This window comes from Peromyscus californicus, unplaced genomic scaffold, assembly GCF_007827085.1.
Source record: "Peromyscus californicus insignis strain IS unplaced genomic scaffold, ASM782708v3 Scaffold_10__1_contigs__length_136768540, whole genome shotgun sequence".
Classification (NCBI taxonomy): Eukaryota; Metazoa; Chordata; class Mammalia; order Rodentia; family Cricetidae; genus Peromyscus; species Peromyscus californicus.
Genome location: NW_026294391.1, coordinates 92,897,928 through 92,920,493, shown reverse-complemented (window position 1 = coordinate 92,920,493; position 22,566 = coordinate 92,897,928). Strand labels below are relative to the sequence as shown.

Genomic DNA, 22,566 nt, shown 5'->3' with positions numbered 1-22,566 from the left:
AGACAATTTCTCAGTTGAGGTCCCTTCTTCCCAGATGATTCTAGATCATGTCAATTTGACAAAAACTGACTAGCACAGTGCTTAATCCATTAAATTAACATTTTGATGGTTAATAGTAAATGCCACTCTAGAAAGTCCTGAAGTTAGAAAGATCCCCCAAGATCATGTAATTCAGTTGTTTTTTGGTTGTAAAGATGAAGAAGGCTAGAGTCTGACTTACAAAAGATACAGTGGGCAAATGGCAGTACCAACGCTAGGGTCCAGGTCTCCTGAATTCCATTCTAACCTCCACCCACCCCATGTCATGTACATACATACATTTTGGTATTTAAGTGCTTCTAGCACTAATACCCACATTCTTGGGACTACCCCAAGGCTCAGAGTAATTCTTATCAGGGTAGATTTCCATTCTGAGGAGCCAGCCTACCCTTCTGGGTGATCATAGCAGAGAGGGTATATACTTCAAGGCTTGCCAAAGATATGGCTGCGTCAGAGACTAATGTGATGCACTACCTCTGGATGTACTGAGAGTTTTTGGCCTGGCGCTGACAAAGAGAACCACCAACTGCTGGGTCCACCTTTCTAGAAACTCATGTGGCAGATAACTGAGAAGGAACTTGAGACTTCTTCCTGCCTATCCACTATAATTTGCTTCCATGTTCCAGAACTCTTCTTGTTGCCACAGTCTCACTTTCCAGAGCTAAGAGTAGGAAAATAATTAAACACTTTTAAGGATTAATGTATTTAGTGCTTTGGGATGAGGTGTTTTTTTGGCTATGAATCCTCCTAGTATCCATCCAAATAGGAACTGAAGGGAAAAAGTCTGGTCTCTGGGGGACACCACACTGTTTTTGTAACACACACACACACACACACACACACACACACACACACACACACACACACACACACACCTTTTAATTTTTTGCCAAAGAATCTATCTCTTTCTTCTTGTCCCATGTGATGAGATATCCCAAGAAACCACAGAAGCATTGGATCTCCACAACGACTCTCTAAAGGCATATTTAGCCAGTGTTGTTTTGAAAGGCAAAAAAGTAGAGCTTGTCAAATGGGCTGCATAAAGATGATAATTAAATTAAATGAAATTAATCCCAAGGACTACTATTATGGGATTGGCTGATTACATAGGTAGCTAAGACCCACTAACTACCATTTTCCCTGCTGCACTCAGAAAGGCCATTTTTGTTCTGGATGAATGTGGTAAGAGCAGCTGAGTCCTGTCCAGAGAAGGACTCTTCTTCACATACTCTGAAAACCAGGAGTCAGAGTGGAGTCTCTGGGGTGTGCCCTCTAGCCTGATGGCTGTACTCCTGAATGCTCCTTGCTGTGCTGTGCCACAATTAATCAAGCTTTCTAGGTTTTAGTTAATTTCAGGACCCCAATAAATTGGTTTGTACTGGCATTACTCCAATCCTGATAATTTCACAGCCGTGCGCTTGGAAACTGCTGTAAGTTTGCACAGGACTTAGCAAGCAGGGAGCTGGGGGAGAAAGCATAAAAGGGACTCTTGTTTGGCTTAAGTTCCATTAATATTGGAGAAAACTGAACTCTAAGTGACAGAAAAACATGGTTTAGCACATGGACTTTGTAGCTAGGGGGGTGGGTTTCTCTGTGTTCTTTTCACTTCCCCTCCCCCTTCGACTCATGGTGGATTTGAAAACAATAAAATTAAATAAAGCCAAACCTTTACTTTGACATTTCTCTTTGTCTCATTGTTCTCGAGTTTTCTGTCTCTGATTTCACAAGAGTCCCTTGAGGAGCAAGCCTGGAGCCCATAATCTAGTAAAAGGTTCATTTGGGTTTAGGCTATTTCTTGTTAAAGATGTGATGTCCTGAGTTTCTTTTTCATTTCATAGTTTAAGGAGGCTTTTATGACTTAAGAGGTTATCAAGAAAATTCGAAGACAGTAAAAATAAGTCTCTGGTGGGAATAGAAATTTGGGCTGGCTATCTAAATGAATGGCTGTAGAAATAATCTCAAAAACAAAGACACTTGAAGGCTTTCAGACATAGGAATGTGTCTCTGACTTTTGGGTACCAAAATGTTGCACAGCCAGAGTAAGGTTGGGAGGGCACAATAAGCTGAGTGAATGGACACCTGCTGTGTGGTTTTTACAGTTGACCCAGAGACTGAAGGGCTCAAAGAATTCAATTCTTGCACTTTGCAGATGGGAAAACTGAGGCCCATAGGAAGCAGGAAGCAGGCATATTGCCTGTCAAGGCAGAGACAAGGACTAAAGCTAAGACTCCTAAATTGCAGCTGAGGGATCCTTCGTGGTTCTAAGGGTACTATTAGATGTGATGCAAACATTATATTGTCTCTAATATGTAATAATAATAATAATAATAATAATAATAAGACAAAGACCTGGATACTTGCTTGCAGGGCCGGTGTGAGAATGACTGTGTAGATTTTCTTGGCAAAACCCCCTGGGTGTGCAGATTCTCTGCTAAGTTTTTGAATCATCCAAACAGAAAAAAACAGGAGACGAGTGTTTGACTGTGTCGACACGATTGTGTCAACTGTGTCGACAGTTGATTCAGTTAAAAAATATTATTCATGTTGCTAGTTTGGCAATGCAAGTAGTTGGTGGGCTGACTCTCTTTGTAACTCCTTGGGAGGAAAGAGTAAGGAAGCCCAGGCTGATAGTCAGAAACCTGGCTTAGAGGCCTGATTGTTCCACTTTCCCACCCACATCTGAGCCTAAGTTTATCCTTTTGTAAATTAATCTTGTAGGCTACTACTCCATACACACTCATTTTCCTATGAGATAGGAGAAGATGACTGTCCCACTTGAGGGCTTTGTCATCGGCATATGAGGTCAACAGTCTCACACTTCTAGTGTGAGAAGAGGTTCCTGAATATGTTCATTTGATTCTGACACTAGCTTCTAAATAGGGAGCTCTCTGTTAATTCCAGTACCATCCTTAATTTTTTTTCTTCTTATGGTGAAAGGGGGTCTAGTGGGTCAGTGAGAAGAACTCAGTAGTACCGTCAGTTGTCCTGTATTTTGCATCCTGACCTCATCAAGTTAGAGCCAGGCATTCCTCAGTCCACACCTTCCTTGAAGATTATCCATGCCCAATGGCTGCATAATTGGCCTGTGGGCTTCTAAAAAAAGAGGTAGGGAACAAGGCAACAGTGTGGATGTAATGATGGGTTCCATGTAAGGGGTTGGATCAGATTCTTTTTGGATACTTTCTGAATCTTAGCCTAAGAATAACGTCTTCTGGCTTATGCTCTTGACCATGCCAATAGCTTGCTGAAGCCTTCTGAGCACATTCCAGCCAGAGGAGCTCTTACAAGCTCTCACCAGCTTGTAAAGGGGCTGTACACAAGTTTTACCAACTTCATACCAAGTGACAACATGTTGACATGTTGTTAGTTGGAAACTGGCTATTTTGGGACTATTTACACACAGAAAATGGGAATCGTTATAAATTAAAGCTTTTATTTCTCCTTAGAGAGCCAGCTTTTCATTATTACTGCACACCATGTTTCAGACTCAGATGCCTCTAGGGGTTAGAAAGGTAACAGCACTGAGTAAAAGAAGCCAGAGCATAACCAATGAGACATAACTTGGTGTGGTGGAGACTATCACAGTTACTGAGTGTAAATGCTCTCTGAATGAGACCTCTGCTCTACTGTAGCCTGTGTCATGCAGGGATGCCAGCCCCATGTCACAAGCAATTCTAAGTTTTCAAGAGAAACTAGAAGCGATGCTTTTGAGTGGAATCTCCCAATAATGAAAACAAAATATTGTTCAGATCCCGTTCAAATTTGCAAGAACAAAATCTGAAACACATTTTTCTACCTTGATCACAGGAAGAACTGGCTATTAGGATCTGAGAACATCCAGGTGATTCCTCCTCATTCCATTCCGGCTTATGACTTGTTTTCTAGTCCACTTGCCATCAAAATGGAGAAGACCATATAGGGCTCCAAATATGCATCTAGCATTTTATGATGTCCTGTCGACCCCAGGACAACATCCACTGTCTATGCAGTTGTGTGCAAGGAGAGCATGATTTTCATTCACTGTTCCACTGAAGGCATGTTGCCATGCTCCTCTTCAACTCATTCTAAGCCTTGAAGAACACAGTTGGAAACTGAGCTAATTATTGGTTTTTCTCTTCTTGCTCTTTGTCCTCAATCTCCCCTAATGGCAAGGAAACTAGATTGAGTAGCTAATGAATGACTTTACTCCCTGTCAAGTAGCTCTCACATTTAGATTAACTAGATGGAGGCAGAAAGGGGAGAGTGAGGGTAGAAACAACTACTATGCACCTATGATATGTTAGCCACCACCTACATTAGACCATTGAATAGCAGCAGCAGCATTATCAACCATTTTCACATATAAGGAAACAGACTCAGAAAGTTTATGTAACTTTTTAAAAATCCAAGTCAAGTTACATTTGATTCTAAATTCTTGGTTCTTTGGATTGTATTGTGTTACTCCCCCAAAGAAGCTAGAAGCTGTGGTTAAGGCAAGATTATCATTTTGTTGGTTCTAATGAAAAAACTGGATAGTGAAGCAATCTCGGGGAATAAAAATAAATACTCTGGGAAGTTCATGATAGCTCTAGTAGTAACTGTGGGTACCTTAGAATCCTATAGTAAGCTTTCATCTAAGTAAACGAAATCTGATAAAGTGATTAAATATTCTACAGCAGTAGAGGTTCTAGAGAACCACTTCTATACAGCATTGAGCTAAACATAAGACGACACTTGCACATATCCTATCTCTAGTTTGCTTTTGTAGCATCCTTGGACAATAAATCTGAAAAAAAAAAACTTCTTGAAACTTTGTGAGACAAGACAAATATTGGTTAGAGCTGATTATGTTCTGCCCATGTGACCTACTCATTGCAACTGTGGGCACAGTGTTACATTGGAACAAGTGGGCCACTGGCTTATCTTAGATATTTATTATAATATAGTAAAGTATGATGTGTTGATTTTGATTGAAGAAATCAATATGTTTCCCATATGTTCTATAAACAAAACCTTTCTTGCAGTGGCCTTTATTATAAATCTGAGGATGTGATCTTTTGGAAAAATAATCACTTAAAAAATCCATGAGGAGAAAATCCTTTCTATAAAAATACTATTCATATATAACACAAAGTACAAATAAAATTGCCTTGAGCTATTTTTCTTGGCTAGAAACAACTGAAAGACATCAACGGAAATCTGACAACGGAACTAAAAATACTATATTGAACCCCCCCCCCTCAAAAAAAAAGTCTGATTCTAGGCTTAGGGATTCATTTTGGTATTAGAGTATGTTTGACGTGCACCAGGCCCTGGATTCAATATTCAGCACAAAAATAACCAAAATAACAATAAAAATGCTTTGTTATTAGTTCCAGTTCCAAGATACTATAAGTTTCTTTGTGTATTTACTTTGCTGGTTTTTGTAAAATTCTAGGAAACAGAGTGGTGAGTACAGTCACTATAGGGTAGGTTATGCTGCAAAAATAAGTAACTTCCAAATCTCAGAAATTACACAGAGAACTTTGTCACTCACTCTGAGTAGCTGAAATGCAGCTGCCTGGAGCTTTGCCTATCTTAGTCATTCAAAAAACAGAAGCCTCATTTGGATATTTGCACTAATTAATTATTGCTGTGGCAGGGAGAAGAAAACTAGGCAAATCATGCATTCTTAAAGTTTACATCCAGAAATAATGATGTATCACTTTTTGTGACCAAAGCAAACCTGATGGGCATGCTCAACTCCAAAAAAAGGAAGAGACGTAAAAAATCTCATGTTAGTCTTAAAGGAAGAAAGCCCAAAATCTTAGCTGAATTGTACTAATGAAAATCAATCTTTTTTTCAACACTTATTATAAATGACTGGCAGAAATAAAATACAACACAGGCCAAAATTTCAGTAATAAACAAAAGTACATACAAGTACATACCCAACACCCACATGATGTCTCATAGCCTCATTAGTTAACTCCAGTTCCATAGGATCTGACACCCTCTTTTGATCCATAGGCACCGGGCATGAATACAGTATACAGATATACAAGCAGGCAAAACACCCATACACATAAAATAAATAAATCTAAAAATCTGAAATTAATGTCATCAGAACACTGTTCAGTATTTATTAATAATTCAATAATATACCCAGTTGCACTTTTTGTCCATTTTTGAGCTTGTAATTTAATTATACTTTTCTCTTTCCTTTCCTCCCTCCAAATCCTTCCATATGCCTTTCCTTACTCTCCTTCAAAATCATGGCCTCTTTTATCATCAATTGTTATTTCATGCATATATGAATTTGTATATTCATGTGTATTCCTAAATATAGCTCATTGAACCCATATAATATTACTTGTCTGTAAGTTTTCAGGGCTGACTATTTAGCACTGGACAACTCATTTTTGTGCTCTTTGCTGGAGAGGACCACCACTCCTGTTCAGTTTTCCTCAGTTACCTGTAGTTCTTTGTTTAAGGTTTAGGCCTCATGGGCTCTTCCCTGTCCAGTTTGCCATGCTAATCCATATCATCGTTGTTCAGCTCACATTTGGGAAGTCTTGTTAGTGAGACTTTATGGGTACAGCTTCTGATGCAACTGGGAGACACAATTTTCACAGCAAACTCCCTGATCATGTAGCTCTTACAGTCTTTCCACTTCTTCTTTTGCAATGTTCCCTGAGCCTAAGGTGCAGGAGTATTTTGTATTTTTAAAATGAGTATATATTCTGAAACACGTAGTACAGATTAACACATTTTTTAAAATTAATTAATTAATTTATTTTACTTCCTGACCACAGTTTCCCCTCCCTCCTCCCTCCCACTCCTTCCCTCCACCTCTCCTCCATTTTCACTCAGAAAGGGGCAGGCCTCCCATGGGCATCAGCAGAGCATGGCATATCAATGCTGTCATAAGATCAAGCACCTCCCCCTGTATTCAGGCTGGGCAAGGCAATCTAGTATGAGGATTAGGTTCCCAAGAGGCAGTCAAAGCACTAGGGACAGCCCCTACTCCCAATGAGGGAAGTCTCACAAATAGACCAAGCTACACAACGGTCACACATATGTAGAGGGCCTAGGTCTGTCCCATACAGGCTCCCTGGTTGTTGGTTCAGACCCTGTAAGTTCCTTTGAGCCAGGCTAGCCATTTCTGTGGGTTTTCCTGCAATGTCTCTGATCACCCTCCTTCCCTGCTCTGGCTCCTACAATCCCTCCTCCCTCTATTCAGCAGGACTCCCCAAGCAAGACATAATGTTTGGCCGTGGGTCTCTGAATCTGCCTTTATCAGTCCCTGGATGAAGGCTCTCTGATGACAAGCCCAGTGAGTCACCAGTCTGGTCACAGGAGATGGCCAGTTAAGGTTATGCATCTGCTGCTGCCATCAGTCTTAGCTGGGGCCATTCATTCTTATAGTCTCCTGGTTTCCATTGTATCATCAATCAGGCTTCTACTTGACCCATAAAGACTCCCTTTCCAGTCATCTCTTTCAACATTCTCCCCCTCCACCCACTCCCCCAACCAGGTCGCTCAAGTTCAAATGCCTACCCACGCCCAATTCAACCAAGAAATCTCCTTTATTTTCTCTTCCCGGGGAGATCCGTGGGCCCCCTCTTGGACCCTTCTTGTGACCTAGCCTTTCTGGATTGCCTCCTTTGATATGCTTCCTTGTTACCTAGCCTCTAGTCTGTGGATTGTAGCATGATTATCCTTTACTTTACAGTTAATATCCACTTACGAGTGAGTACATACTATGTTTGTCTTTCTGAATCTGGGTTACCTCACTCAGGATGATTTTTTTCTAGTTCCATACATTTGCGTTCAGATTTCCTGGTGTCATTGTTTTTAACAGCTGAGTAATACTCCATTATGTAAATGTACCACATTTTCTTTATCCATTCTTTGGTTGAGGGGCATCTAGGTTGTTTCCAGGTTCTGGCTAATATGAATAATGCTGCTATGAACGTAGTTGAGCAAGTGTCCTTGTGGTTTGATAGAACATCCTTTAGGTATATACCCAAGAGTGGTATCACTAGGTCTTGAGGTAGATTGATCCCCAATTTTCTAAGAAACTGCCATATTTATTTCCAAAGTGGCTGTAAAAGTTTGCACTCCCATTAGCAATGGAGGAATATTGCCCTTACTCCACATCCTTCCTAGCATAAGCTGACATTTGTAGATTAGCAATGTTACCAATTGCATTTATAAACACTAGCAGTGAACATATGGAAACTGAGCTTAAAGCACAATGATATTCATAATTCTTCAGGGAAAATTATACATATATATGACTCTAGCAAGATATGTACATGAGATTTATGCTGAAATGTGCAAGGTACTAAAAATGAAGAAAAAGGAGACCAGCATAATTCCTTACTACATTCTAAACCTTATCCTTATACCCACAGGTAAGTGTAGCTATCACATCTCATGAAAGAAGTCTCTCTTTACAGCAAATGAAAACCATTACAAAAACTCACAACTGGACATAATGCAGATATCAACAGTTTGTGAGGAGCCTAAACCCTACAGATGCATCTACATCATAGCTTCTGTATCTATGACTTAGAACATCTTGGAAGAGATGGCAGAAAGATTGTAAGAGCCAGAATACCAGGAAGTCTGCTGTGAGACTCTCTTTCTTGGAAATGGCTACATAAACAAGAAGTGAACAGTGACAATATCAGTGGTTTTGCTAACATGGTGGAAATTTTGTTGGGACCCACCTCTAGAAAAAGAGCTACAGACATCTAACAACTTCTGGGAGGGAAATTAGCCTCTTCCAGGCCTGGGCCCCATTATTAGTTACCCAACGCAGAGTGGCAAGCCTTGAACCCATATATACACAAATAACAAAAATTGACTCAGCAAGTTTTATATATATATGTGTGTGTGTGTGTGTGTGTGTGTGTGTGTGTGTGTGTGTGTGTGTGTGTGTGTGTATGCATGTATATGTATGTAACAACTATGAAGAAAAAGAATTATCAACTTGAAAGTGGGGAGACATGGGAGGGGTTTGAGTGAGAGCAGCTAGGAAGGAGTGGAGGGAGGGAAAGGGGGGTGATCTAATTCTATTTCCATTTAAGACGTATTTTAAATAAATGCAGAGGTATGCAGCATTCATGACATAGAACACAGAACACAAAATGAATTAAATTTGCCAGTCCTTTCTAAACTGATCTTTAGGTTTCATGGAATTCCTATTCAGATCCCAGTAAGTATTTTTGTAAACATAGATAACTTTATTTTGAAGTTTATATTGAAATACATGGGACCTTGGTTAGCTAAAACATTATTGAAGAAGAAGAAAGTGAGAGGAGCTATTTTCATTATATTAATCCCTCTACTCTGTATACAGTAGTCAAGGCTGCTAGAAGGATAGACACATAGATCAATGATGTACACAGAGAAGTCAGAACAGTTGTGTGGGTGAGCCGTGGGTTCAATCAAGAGATCTTCTCTCAATGAACAAGGTAGCGAGTGATTAAGACTCCTGATATCAACCTCAGGACCCTATACACATATACTCTCAAATGCATGCACACACATGTGAGCACACGTATACATGAAAACACACACACACACACACACATACATGCATACCACACATACACATCCTTATAAGAAACCCATTATATCTGTAAAAGTTTATGAAAAGAGAAGATAAGCTACAGACTAGGAAAAATATTCGCAGAGGTATACAAATGTCAAGTAATCACATGACAGGATGATAGATATCATTAGACATTATAGTCAGCTTTCATGATGCATAGCTATGACTTTAGTGCTTTGGAAATTAAAGCAAGAGGAACGTAAGTTTGAGGTCAGAGTGAGCTACAAAATGGTGTTAAATCTTAAAGAAGAAAAACAAAAAGACAAAAATATCATTAGATATTAGGGAGACACAATTAAAACCAAAATTAGAATAAGTACACATCTACTAGAATAAATAAATAAATAAATAAATAAATAAATAAATAAATAAATAAATAAAAATAATAGCAGCAGGAAATGCTGGCAGAAATGCACATAAGTTGTATCTCACATACACAGGCAATGGGAATATTAAACAAAAAAGTACAGTTGCTCTAAAAAGAGTTAGGCAGTTCTTATGAAATTATATGTGCAGCTGCCAAACAAACAAGAATTTACTGTTGGCCATTTATCCTAGAGCAATGTAATATTGTTTATGCAAAAATTGTAGATAAATCGGCCCTTCAATGAGTGATCACACAAATATAACTGTATCATAGAATTTTGTGCAACTATAAAAAAATCAGGCTATTGATAGGTAGAATAACATGAATTTGCTTCTAGAAGATCACCTTGGGGGAAAATCTACTTTCAAAAGGTTGCATACTGTATGATTCCATGTAACATTCTTCAGTGATAAAATTATTGACATGAAGAACAGGTGTAGGAGGGAAGAAGATAGTGTGATTGACAATAATAACAGAATCATTGTGGTGGTGGCAGTGTTCTACATCTTCACTGTGGTGGTGGTGATTTGAATCTACAGCTATAAAATTTCATAGAACTGCACACCAGGTAAATAACTACATTTAAAACTGATGAAAACAGTATAAGGTGAAGGAATGTCAAAATATCAATTTTGGACTGTGATGATATACTATAGTTATGCATGATATTTACTATGAGGGCAAAGTATGTGATTCTGGATCCTTCTGAATAATTTCTTACAGCTGAAAATGAATCAACAATCATATAGAAAACAAAAGGTCTAAAGTATGAGATTATTTGTGATCCCATTTTCATTTACTAAATAGAGAAAATAAAGAGTGTAGCCAGTCATCAGCTTAAGTTGGAAAAGAACTGGTAGGAAAGCTACATTTTCATTTGCCTAAAGTACAGTTGCAATTCAAGAATTAAGACCAGAGCTAAAACAAGGACCACAACATTTATACTAATAAAGAATTGCTCAAGGAATTACAGCAGCCACATTTACTGTTGCCAAAAAATGTATAAACGATCTTGAGTGGATTCAATAGAACTAATTAAGTAGAACCAATTGACAATGATAACTTGCTTTAAGCCACTAAGTGTGGAGATGATTTATCATGCAGTAATCTAGATACTATATCTACCAGCAGGGGTGAGTGGTTTTAGCCAGCTAGATGAGGTTGGAAAGGATGTTGGGAGTTGGAGCACACACACAAAGGAAACCAACCAGTTCTAGCCCTTGAAGAACTCTATTTAGTGACACAAAATATCAGCACATTAAATGGCACAGAAACAGTTATAAGGCAACAAATCTCCAAGTTCAAGCTAATTACTACAGCCAAATTGAATGCATGTGGCGACATATGGCTACAGAAGTATGGCTACAGACTGGAGCTAGACATTTTAATCCCCCAAGACATCTCAGAAAGGGCATCTCTCTTTTGTTAACAATGAAGTAAACATCTCCAGCAATGCCAGGCCTGGCTGAATGATATTAGTGCTTAAGTTGGTAGAAAAAGAGGGTTCCTTCCTAGGACAATTATTCTTGTTTCAATTTTCATTTGTTCTTTGCTCCCAATATGTGGGTTTTTGTTTGTTTCTCTGCTTGCTTGCTTTTGGCTAAATACAATTTCATTGAGCGTCAGTTGTATTTCCATTCTATAGACTGGAGATAATAGAGTGCAATGAGTTAACAATTAGGATATATGAATTAGAATCTCAAAAATGTCATTCACTAGCTGAGTGACCTTGGATACATCCACTGCTAGTATCAGTTTCCACTTCTGTGAATGAAGAGGTTGATCTGATGGCACAGAAGGTCCCCAGCACCTCATAATTGAGACCACTGATAGTTTAGATTATGGAAAGTGTAAGGGTTTTAAAAACAAATGTTGATGTCGTGCATTGAATGTACACTATAAGCCATAAAGTGGAGCACGGATGTTTAGAATATCAGTATTATTCAATTACATCAAAACATCCTTCAACTCTCCTCCAAATTTGGGCACTTAAAAGTACAGATGGGTATTGTCTGTCAAGAATGTGCTTCCGTGAGTTTTCGACGATTCTGATGAGCCTCTATAACTAGTTCGTCACATAAACACACATCAGGAGTAGTGTGTCTGCCAGCTCCAGAAACACTACTCAGAGGTGCTGTTGGGATTTTTGAAAATCAGGCCCTTAGTCCAATATAAAATCTGCAGGACTGCTAAAATAGTGGTGGTGATGGGCCACTTCAACTTTTTTTTTCTTTCAAAATATTTAACAGTTATACACTCCCCCCACCCCCCCGCACTCCCTCGGAGATTAGGAGATCGATCTCTTTGTGGCAGAAGCGAGGTTTCTGAGTTCTCCTTAGCCCCCCTCCCTTAACCCTTATCCTCATCACCCCCGTACAAACATCAAGCCTTTGTCACTTGACACAGCAAAGATATGAGAAATGGCCAGAAATGATAAGATGTGTCCTAGGGCATAATTTGTGAGGTCGGTTCAACTTGCACACAGATCTCAGGCTCGGGAACAGACCAGGTGCAGAGGGTCCTTGCCCAGCATGAGAGAAGGTTTGGGGCATCCAGGCAGAGGATCCATGGATAGTTATCAGGACATTCACCAGAGGTGGGGAGCTCTTCAGAGCATCCAATGCAAACGGGGAGGATGGGCTGCAGAAGATGTGCGGTCCCTTTAAGACCCCAACGTTCTACTAGCCAAAGGAGGGGTGTGTGGTGGGGGCGCTGCGTGATGGGAAAGTGCCGGCTGAGCCTCACACTTTCTCCCCGTTTTGTAACTTTCAGGTCTGGGGTGTAGGAATAAAGCCCGGTGCCTGGACCAAGAAGGAGTGCGTGCTAGCAGGGGCTGAGCTGCTTGCTGGAGGACTTCCCGCCAGCGCCAGGCTGCTCGGCCAAGTGGGGAGCGGACAGGCGGGCGGGCAGGTGGCCCCGGGCCGCCGCGCCCGCGCCTTGGCTCTGCCCCCTGGAGCCAAGCGAGCCTCTGCTCCCTCGTGGTGCGAGGGCGGTGATGTTTTTCCTCCCACCCACTTTTGAGTCCCCCCTCCCCCTTCGCGCGCACTCAAGCTCTCGCCACAACCTGCGAGCCCCAGACCTCGGAGGAGCGCCCCAGGGAACTCAGAGCCGTGTGCAAGCGTGGCAGAAGGAGGAGGCCAGTGCCCAGGTCAGTAAGCAGTGCCCTACCGCCTTTACCCCCGACCCCTGACTCGCTTTCCTACCTTTTCACAGGTGGGGTGCATTCTGTTGGCTGGAACTACCCCTAGACGTTCCCACAGGACACCTTGAACTGTGGGACTTGCCATTCCAACCAGTCCTATGGTTCTGCTGATGGAATAAAGGTAGAACTCTAGATACTTCATGAAATAGCCTGGAGACTGGAGATTTGAACCTGTAACTTGCTGTTCCCTGTGCGGCCTGCTCTGGTACTTCTTAGGCTCCCAAAGGCAGTACAGGCACTCCCTGCCAAGCTACCTACAGGTTTTTGGGCTTTGCTTTATGACTACATATGTGCAGGAAAGCGCCCTTTTTGCTCCTTTAGTGAAGTGCTGTGGACTGATTCACAGTAAGTTAGTGAAACAGGGTGGGTGGAGGAGAGGCTCCTGTCTCTTCTGGCCATCTTCTCTCCCCTGCCCCTTTCTTTTTCAGGCCCAGACTTCTGGGATCAGGGTTTGAGACACTAGGCTTCGGAAACAAAGTAGGATTGCTAGATTTCAGGGCCTGGAAAACCTACCTTCCAGCCCTGCCACTAACTCAACTCTGATTTCCTTCTCTCTCCACTGCACTCCCCCGAGTTTGAAGGTATAATTGTATGGAGCAAAATGCAATGCTAGGTCAGAAGGTGTTTTATAAGCCCAAAAACGAGGGGTTCTTAGTCATAAGCAGTGATGAAGTCTCTGCCTCCGAAAAGAGATACCTTGGACTCTAACTTCCATCCTTCTTTGGTAACCCACCAGGAGTTAACTGAGCTTTTGTTGTTGGGTGGTAGTGTGGCAAGAGGATTTCAACTAATGGACAAGGACCGGAAGTCTCCAGTGTCTTTCTTATTGTTTGTCCGAAAGAATATTGCTACCCAAGGGGAAGTCCCACAGATGATATTGACTGAAATCACAAGGTCAGTCAAGCTTCCCCCTGAGCATTAGAGAGACACTGTCAGGGGTGAAGTGCTGCCTGGCAGCTCTATATCGGTTGGCTTTTCTTTAGAGATGTCTCTGGGTCTGTTCTGCTCAGGAGACCTGTTTTGAGAGTGGGCCCACATGGTCGTGCAGTTAAAGCTGAGCAAGGAGCAGTTGGTCTCTTTGCTTGATGCAAATGAGCAACGTGAACACTGGTTTCCTAGAGGCACCTGAATAGATGCCTTGCCCTGGGTATTTGACACATGTCTGCATCTCATAGACAACCCACACACTCTCCCACCTCATCCTCCCCGCCGGGGTTACTTGCAGGGTTTTGTTTTCTTTGTTCTTTTCTTCTTGGGTCCTGGATCCTCCGCCCCCACTCTCCCATAGCAGTGGTTACATTTCTAAGTAACCTGTCAAAAGAGCCAGTACAAGCCCAATGGCACAGCAGTCTGCGTGAAGCAGAGAGTTAATGCAGAAATAACTCCAGTTAACTGGCTCAAAGTATAATTTGAAAAATTAGGGACACTTTGGCTCTTTGGAGGAATAAGAATTGGATGATTCCTGACTGATGCTTTTGTTTCTTGCTGTAGTCCCAACAAATGTCGTCTACAACCTCCTGCCCCAAAATTGAAAGGTAAAGAAATAAAGAGAAATAGAATAATGAAGAGCCCCGGGAAGAGAACTCTTTTTCAGTTCATATTTCTGCACAAAATACAAAGGCAAGACTTCAGGATCTTGTAAATCATAAGTGAATATTTATAAAACGATTCATTTTCTGATGTACTCCATCACCTCCTGGGAGGCCACATAGATGACAGGAATGCCAAAAGAGATTAATTGCTCTCTAGTCACCAACTTTCCTGTTTGCTCATAACATTAGTTGGGACCCAAGAAAAGCAAAAATTCTAAGGGCCATTTTCTTGCCAGCTTGAGTTATGAAGCAATGCTACTGTTCACCAAATCGCCCAACCATTGTACAAGAAAAACAACCCCGTTGATTCTTGCATGGGGAGACTCAAAAGCCAGGGTTTCAGAAGTACCTCCTGAGAGCCATATATGATTGTGATAAATTAGATTTCAACAGTTAAAAATCTTTGTCTTTTGGAGGCTCAGAGGAAAAAGCTTATTAAAGTAGGTTCAGGAAGAACTCTGTTGAGGTGGGTGGCTGTGTTAAACTGTTAATGAAAATGCTTTCTTTCAAAGGGATCTAGTAGCTCTCAATGTATAGTGATGTTCTAAATGACTGAAAGTGGATTGGAAAACCACAGAACAGATGAAAGCATCAGAATTGAGGCTTCAGCCAGGCTAGGAACACACCCCAGAAGAACTAGAACCTTTCATAATGTGCTAAGAGAGCAGAGAAAGAAAGTAGGTGGGTGCTACAAACCGACCTGATAGCACAAATCATTCTCTAGGATCAGTTCGTTCTCAGGTGTGCATGTGTTTATAATCTGCAACATTTTTTTTTTTTACAAAGTATCCCTGTGTAGCCCTACTGGCCTTGAACTTGGAGTGATTCTCATGCATCTGCCTGCTGGGATTACAAGCATGCACCCCGAGGCTGGGCAGAAACAACGGATTTTTTAATGATCATGGCCGTTTCATAGCATTTAAAGTAAAAGCTGTGACATCCACTTTAGAACTCCAAGAGATTCAGTTCTCCAAAGTGCTCATCTTGCACTTTTTTCCTTCAAATAAGTAGTTTATGCTCAATATTTACACTGGATTCTCTGAAAACATCACCATGCTGAAGTTCCTATTCAGGATTAACCCCGGATTGAATGCAGTGCTTCCAAAATATTTAAATATTTTCCAATCTCCTGTTGGAAGAATTTGTAAACTCTAAAGTCCACAGAAAATAGTTGTGACAGGATGCAAGCAAATTTTCTGTTTTAAGGCTTCAAAAGCTTAAGATTTCAATCCTGCCCACCAATGCCTATTTTTAAAGAATTGTGGTTGTTTTAACAGCCTCTTGTGTGGTGGGACAAATTGAATGAATCGCTGTTGAAATTTGCTTATTTTCTTTTAAAATTACCCATTTTGCATTTCCTTTCACAATGGACTTCATGGGAAGGAATATGTCTGAACTGTTCTAAGCAATGAAACTTCTTAGATGTTGAATTGCATCCATTATCAGATTACATCTATCTTTTCCAACATAAGCACTCATAGTGAAGATTATTTTAGATATCATAGAAGATACAAGAGAAACACTGATTGAGGAAGGATCCTTAAAGGATTAATGATAACATTAGTCTGAAGCTAAAACTACTAAGCTTGCATTTCAGACATCATTGCAGTCAAATGCTCTCAATTTGCACATCCTTTGCCAAAATAACCTTTTTATAAACTGCAATTTCCAGATTCTCTACCCCCACCCGCCAACAATAAAATGTCCTGAGAAATCAATTTTAATTTCTTTAGAAAAGATTTCCAGTTTTCTTTGTATTTTCCTATGATTTAGCTTCAGTGTTGGAGAGGAATATGTACTTAACTCATGTGAATTTCCTCCCATAATCTTTACAAGACAGACGAGGCAAGTCCTTTGTCCTCTACAAACAATGCTTACACTCCAGTATATTCTTCAGTATTTTTTCTAGCAAGTTAGAAACTTAAATATCACTCATGTTCATCAGTTCCAAGGGATCTATCTGCTCTTATTACTTCTTTCTGCTTTCTTCTCAACAGGTTTCGTCCATCACTCCTCGGAGTCTCTGAATTGCATTTTGCAGTAACTCAAATGAGAAGAAAGTGGAAAATGGGAGGCATGAAATATATAGTCTCCTTGTTTTTGTTCTTTATTTTCCTAGAAGGAAGCAAAACAGAGCAAGTAAAACGTAAGTGTCTTGCACTTAAAAAAAAATCTCATATTCATCACATCTTTGAACCTGTGGTTATAATCTGTAGGGGTTATGATTAGCTCAAATGTGGCCGTGGAATTGTTGTAGGAGAAGAAAGTAACTGTTACTGATTTATGCATGAATTTATAAAAGAATGAGAACTTTGAATCACGCCAGCTAAACTTGAAGCTGTTTTTCTGATTATCGTATAGTTTTCATCTCAAAGAACACATGACACATTTTCACTTTCCTGTTCTCAACTGTACGAATATCATTCCGTTTTACGTAATTCTAGAAATATCTGACAGATGAGCTGGACTTTTTCCCATTTTCAGACTCTTCAGTGAAGGTTTTAGTTTATGAAAAAGAGTAAAATAAAAAACAAAACAAAAAAGCAAAGAAAGGCCAGCCTTGCATATTCCTAATACTGAAAAATCAATGAAGGAACTGGATTCAGACCCAGTGATGAAATTTAGCTTCCAAGAACTGTTAGGAAATTAGATGTCATTTTATTGAAAGGAATGTCCACACAAACCCAGGGAAAATTCTAAAAAAAAAAAAAAATCAGCGATTCAAATGGGCTAACACCTTAGAGAAAACAGAGGGTAGCAAGCAAGAAGCCTGGGAGTGTGTGAAGTGTAATTACCCACCCCACCGCCCTTGCTGCCACTGACATATCTGTTCTTATTGCAAGCCCTCTGCTGCATTTGAACAGTGTGGGCCTCAACTTCTTTTGGACACTTGCAGCCACTTCTGAGGTGGACCCTTGCTCTAAATTTGAGGGGGAAACTGAGCTTCCATTCCTTTTTAGAGCTACATTAAAAAAGAAGAAGAAGCACAAAGTGGAATTGGTCCAACAGGGGCATATTCTGTGCTCCACTGAACTTATTCATGAGAAAGAACTGTACAATGTTCTTGCTGAGAGCTGTAGCAGCATCTCAATTCTATCAAGAGATAAACATTTATCTCTTCTATACATAGAGTTAAATATGGGAGGCAGAAGGCGTGTTGACATGGAGGGCAGAAGCAAGCCTATTCTATCATTAAGAGTGTTTCTGTCCCACAATGATTTTCACAGCAAGCGGTCTTCTTCCTGGGAGAAAAAAGTGCATTTGATAAGGAACTTAAGCATCAGTGATCTATAGTGATATCTAGCATGACTGAGGCATAAATGGAAGATAAGTGGGGGGCAGGCTCTGAAAGAAAACATGAATCAACCTCTCCCCTGTACTTCTCACATTACCCACTTTTCCTCCCATCACAGAGTAGTCCATATCAGAACACTCTCCTCTGATTTAAGTGCATGTGATAGAAATGTTGTTTGTTCCTTCTTGAATCAGTTCACAATCAGTGGGGATTAAAAATTCCCCTTCTCTTAGAAAGACACTTCCCGTATAGCCACGTTGCTGATGGCCTCAGGGGGAGTATTGTCATTCTCAATAGACCATCTCTTCTTGGAGATCTTCCATACTTACAAAGCATTAAGGAATATCATCCATAAAATTTAGAGCTTTGTTAACAAAGCAAAGAAAAATGATTCATGAGCCCTAAACTGATACTCTCTAATGTTTCCTTATGCCTATTATGTCCTAAGCCATTTGAATATTTGGTTGGTGTCAAAGTAATTATGTAACAGATGGCCAAAGGCACTGGTTTTGATCTAATATTTCAGATTATGGCTAGATGGTGAGACCACCATCGTGGTCATTCTTTATTGACATTTCATCTGGCCACACCCAAATCAAAGATATGTGAAATATTACCATTATTAAAGAGGAAGTTTCATAGCATATGCTTCACGTATGTTGCCTGAACACATGCAAGTGTTCATGCACAGATATTTATGTTGATGCCCTAGCAATGCCAAATTAGAAGCAGTGGAAATAACAATCCAATGGAGAATGTTCCATAAATGATCCAAGTGCTGTGTTAAAATTCATCTTTTTTTGAAAAATTAATGGCCCTATAATTTTTTTTCCTAAATTGTATCTCACAAAGATAAATATATACATGATAACCTTCCAGGTCATGTTAAAACATTTCTTAATAACAATGTGTTGTCTTTCTAGTACCTACATTATTTTCAACTGCATGTATGTTCTGTTGTTTAACCATCTTCTGTTTGTAGGTACATATGTTGTTTCTAGTTTTTGACATTACAAATTAAGGGCATTAGTGAAACCCTTTAGATGCTAATGGACATATTGGTGAGGAATTTTTAGTCAAAGGGTATTTTCAGTTTTTATCTTGACTACTGCTATCAAACTGTTCTTCATTAAGTTGCTACTACCTGTGTGAATGTCCATTTATAATTCCTTTACCAAAAGTGTCATTAATCTTTATATTGGAGAATCATCTTAATTGTAGAAATTATATTTCATTTTTGCCTTAGTATTTTCCTATTCCTATGTGACCTTTTCAATACATTTTGTTTTAATTAGACTTCTTAATTACATGTTTTTCTTACTAGCTTTTTGTTATTATAACTAGCTATTTGTTATATTGCTTGTGCAAACTGTATTTGTATATCAGTTTTAAAAGTCTGGGTGGTCAGATCTGTATTCCTTTCCTCTGTGGCTACTGAATTTCCTGGAAGGTCTCGCCCACCATATATTTTTGTATTTTATTCTGGAGTTTATCCATAGATCTTTGTTTCATGTGAAATTTAGACTCATATATGGGATGCAATAGCGAATTACTTTTTAAGTCTCTGGATAGTAGATTTGTAAGAACTGTTTATGATCCTTTTATATTATCTATTCCAGAATTTCTACAAGTAGAAATTACTATTTTTAAAAGGGAAAAAGTTATTCAAAGTGAAGAGACATATTTTACATTTTACTGTCTAGTACAAGAGAAAAGAAGGCATAGGAGTATATGAAAAGGAGGGTTATTTTTAAATTTTATAGAGCTGAGAAAATGTACAAATATAGAAGTGTTAAAACTTTTCATCTGTTCATACTGTCTGTCTCCATTTTCATTAGGAAGCCTCAGTTTTTGATTTTTCAGGTGCTGGTTAGTATTAGACTCTTCTAAGTCCAGGAGCATGTTTGCTCTCCTATCTGGAACAACCAGGATAGGATGCATGTGAGGTACCCTTATGGTGAAAGCTTTTCTATCAATTGTTGTGGAAACATGAACAATTTTAGGAAAAAATGCTTTGTATGCAGGAAACTCTTTTTACAAGGAGTGGTGAAGGCCCATGTTGCCATTTGCTTCTAGCTAATTAGCCATAGTTGTAGGAAGACAGGCTAAGGACACCAGGAAATACTGATAGTGCACTGCAATGGATGAATGAGCCATTTGTTGCTTATGTAAAAGTTTGCTACTGTCCAGCACCAGCAAAGTTTGAGGTCTTTAGCCAGGAAAAGATCTTTCTATAACTCCATTATGCTCTGTTGTTAAAGTTGTAGTCAATGAGGCCAGGAAGCTCTTTTGAAGTTCAAAGGAGCGTAACATTCACAGCATAATATTCATGCAAATATGGGACAAATGGGCTGACAAGTTTGCCCCCTTTGGCAGCTCTAACTTAGGTAATGAAGTATTGATCAAAGTGAACTTGAAGGACTGAGTTGTGAAGAATATTTTATTATATATTTCTAATGAACCAGACTATACTAAGTCTGGCAGAGTTTCTGGAGACAAAAATGTGTTGCATGGATCCATTCCTGCTCTATAAAAGTAAACTGGATCTCTGAGAAACTATATTCTCACTCATTTTTCTCCTCCAAGCTAAAGCTTGCAAACATTTATGTTTGGATTAAATAAAGTGGGACTTTAGAATTCTCAAGAAAGGCAAGCCACTTGTATAGTAAGAGAAGGAAGAAGATTAGCAAGTTGGAGATATGCAATTTGCGGCCCTGCAGGCATCTACTGTATTTCTGGTGAAAGCCAGAAAGAGAAGCACAAGTTTTCTAGGATCGCCTGAGCATTTCACATTATTATTAAACATTAAGAAGAAGAAGAAGAAGCAATAAAGAGAGTATACCTATTAAAGTTTATATGGATGGAATAAGAAGAAAGGAAGGGTACCATAAAATCAGGTAGTTTGTCAGGCATGGTACATGTGCCTGTAATTTCAGCATGAGGGAGACTGACTTTAAGTGAGTTTAAGGCCTACCTGGGCTAACATAGGGAGCACGTTTTTAACCCTCAGACAGCTTAATATTTTTCAAAATAAGTTCTGAATTCTTTAAACTATGGGAGCATAGTGACTTTGAGATTAGCCTAGGTTCAACATTTTGTTTTACAGCTGTCTCACGTACTTGGGGGATGTTACCCTCTAGGGCTTCAGTTTTCCTGTCAGTACAATGGAAGAGATAGTGGTCCCCATTGGATTACTTTGTGTCCATTGCTGTAATAAAATACCTGCCAGAAGCAAGGTTAGGGAAGGAAGTCTTTATTTTGGTTCACGGTTTGAGAGTATGTTCCATCGTGGCAAGCAGAGCATGGCTGCAGGAATGTGAGGTGGCGACTCAGATTGTGGCTGTGGTCAGGAAGCAGAGAGAGTTGAATGCAACTAACTCCTCAGCATCCTTTCTCCTGTTCATTCAGATGGGGACTGGAGCCCATGGAACAGTGCTGCCCTCAGTTAGGATAGTTCTTATCACATCAGTTAAACCCATCACAGGCATTCCCAGAGATTTGTTTCCATAGTATTTCTAAACCCCATAAAGTTGATCACGATCAACTATCAGGGCCACCATAATCATTTGCGTATTGGCTGAGACAAGATTAACTTTAATAAATGGTAGCCATTGCTGGGCGGTGGTGGTCCACGCCTTTAATCCCAGCAATTCGGGAAGCAGAGGCAAGCGGATCTCTGTTAGTTCGAGGCCAGCCTGGACTACAGAGGGAGTTCCAGGAAAGGCACAAAGCTACACAGAGAAACTCTGTCTCGAAAAACCAAAAAATAAAAAATAAAAAAATAAAAATAAATGGTAGCCATTACAGAAACATTTTTAAAAAGCCAAATTATGTGGTCTACTAAATTTTGAGATGGAAAATTTAAAGAAAATGGGATCAATTGATTTTGTGCAAAGACAGATTGCTGTGAATGCCAGTCAGAGTTAGAACTGAAGCACAGATCCCCAAATATAATATTCTCTTCACTATACCAATTTGGCTCTGGAAATTCTTTGAAGAAGCCAGTTCATTTCTTGAGTTTAAGCCCAGTCTTTTACATGTGGCAGCAACTTAATACATAAATGATGATTTAAGTGAATGAATAAAGACCTTTGTAACTACATTTCCTTAAGAGATGCAATGTGCCCTTTGGGACCTAAAGAACCAAAGACTGGGCATAGAATTCAGAGTTAAAGTGTACCCAGCAGGTACAAGGCCCTGGGTTCATCTCCAGTACCATTTACAGCAGCAGTAACAACAACAAAAAGACAGAGCCTGGGGCTTGGTAGCTGCACGGTGAGGAAGACTGTTTGCTGAACAAGAATGATGACTTGAGTTTGAAACGTTAGTAACCCATGTAAAAACCCAGGTGTTCTCATGTGTGCCTGCAACAACAGCAATGTGGAGACAAAGATAGTATGCTGAAACTTGATGGCCATCAACCTAACTCCAGATTCAATGAAAGACTGTGTGTCAAAGGAATATGGCAGAGAGTTATAGAACAAGACA

At 39.8% G+C, this 22,566-nt stretch overlaps 1 protein-coding gene across 4 annotated transcripts in view; it reads left to right on the top strand.

Annotated features, from left to right (window-relative positions):
- The first annotated feature begins 12,989 nt into the window (after window positions 1-12,989).
- Window positions 12,990-22,566, top strand: part of Chrdl1 (chordin like 1) — a 130,608-nt gene continuing 121,031 nt past the window's right edge. For 3 of the 4 annotated variants that reach the window (XM_052737365.1, XM_052737373.1, XM_052737357.1), the window contains exons 1-2: window positions 12,990-13,137; window positions 16,781-16,929. In XM_052737365.1, coding sequence (XP_052593325.1) covers window positions 16,833-16,929 — 97 coding nt within the window. In that variant the 5' untranslated portion in view covers window positions 12,990-13,137; window positions 16,781-16,832. Of the gene's footprint in view, window positions 13,138-16,780; window positions 16,930-22,566 lie in introns of those variants that run through there. The other variant, XM_052737350.1, reaches the window with a different exon arrangement.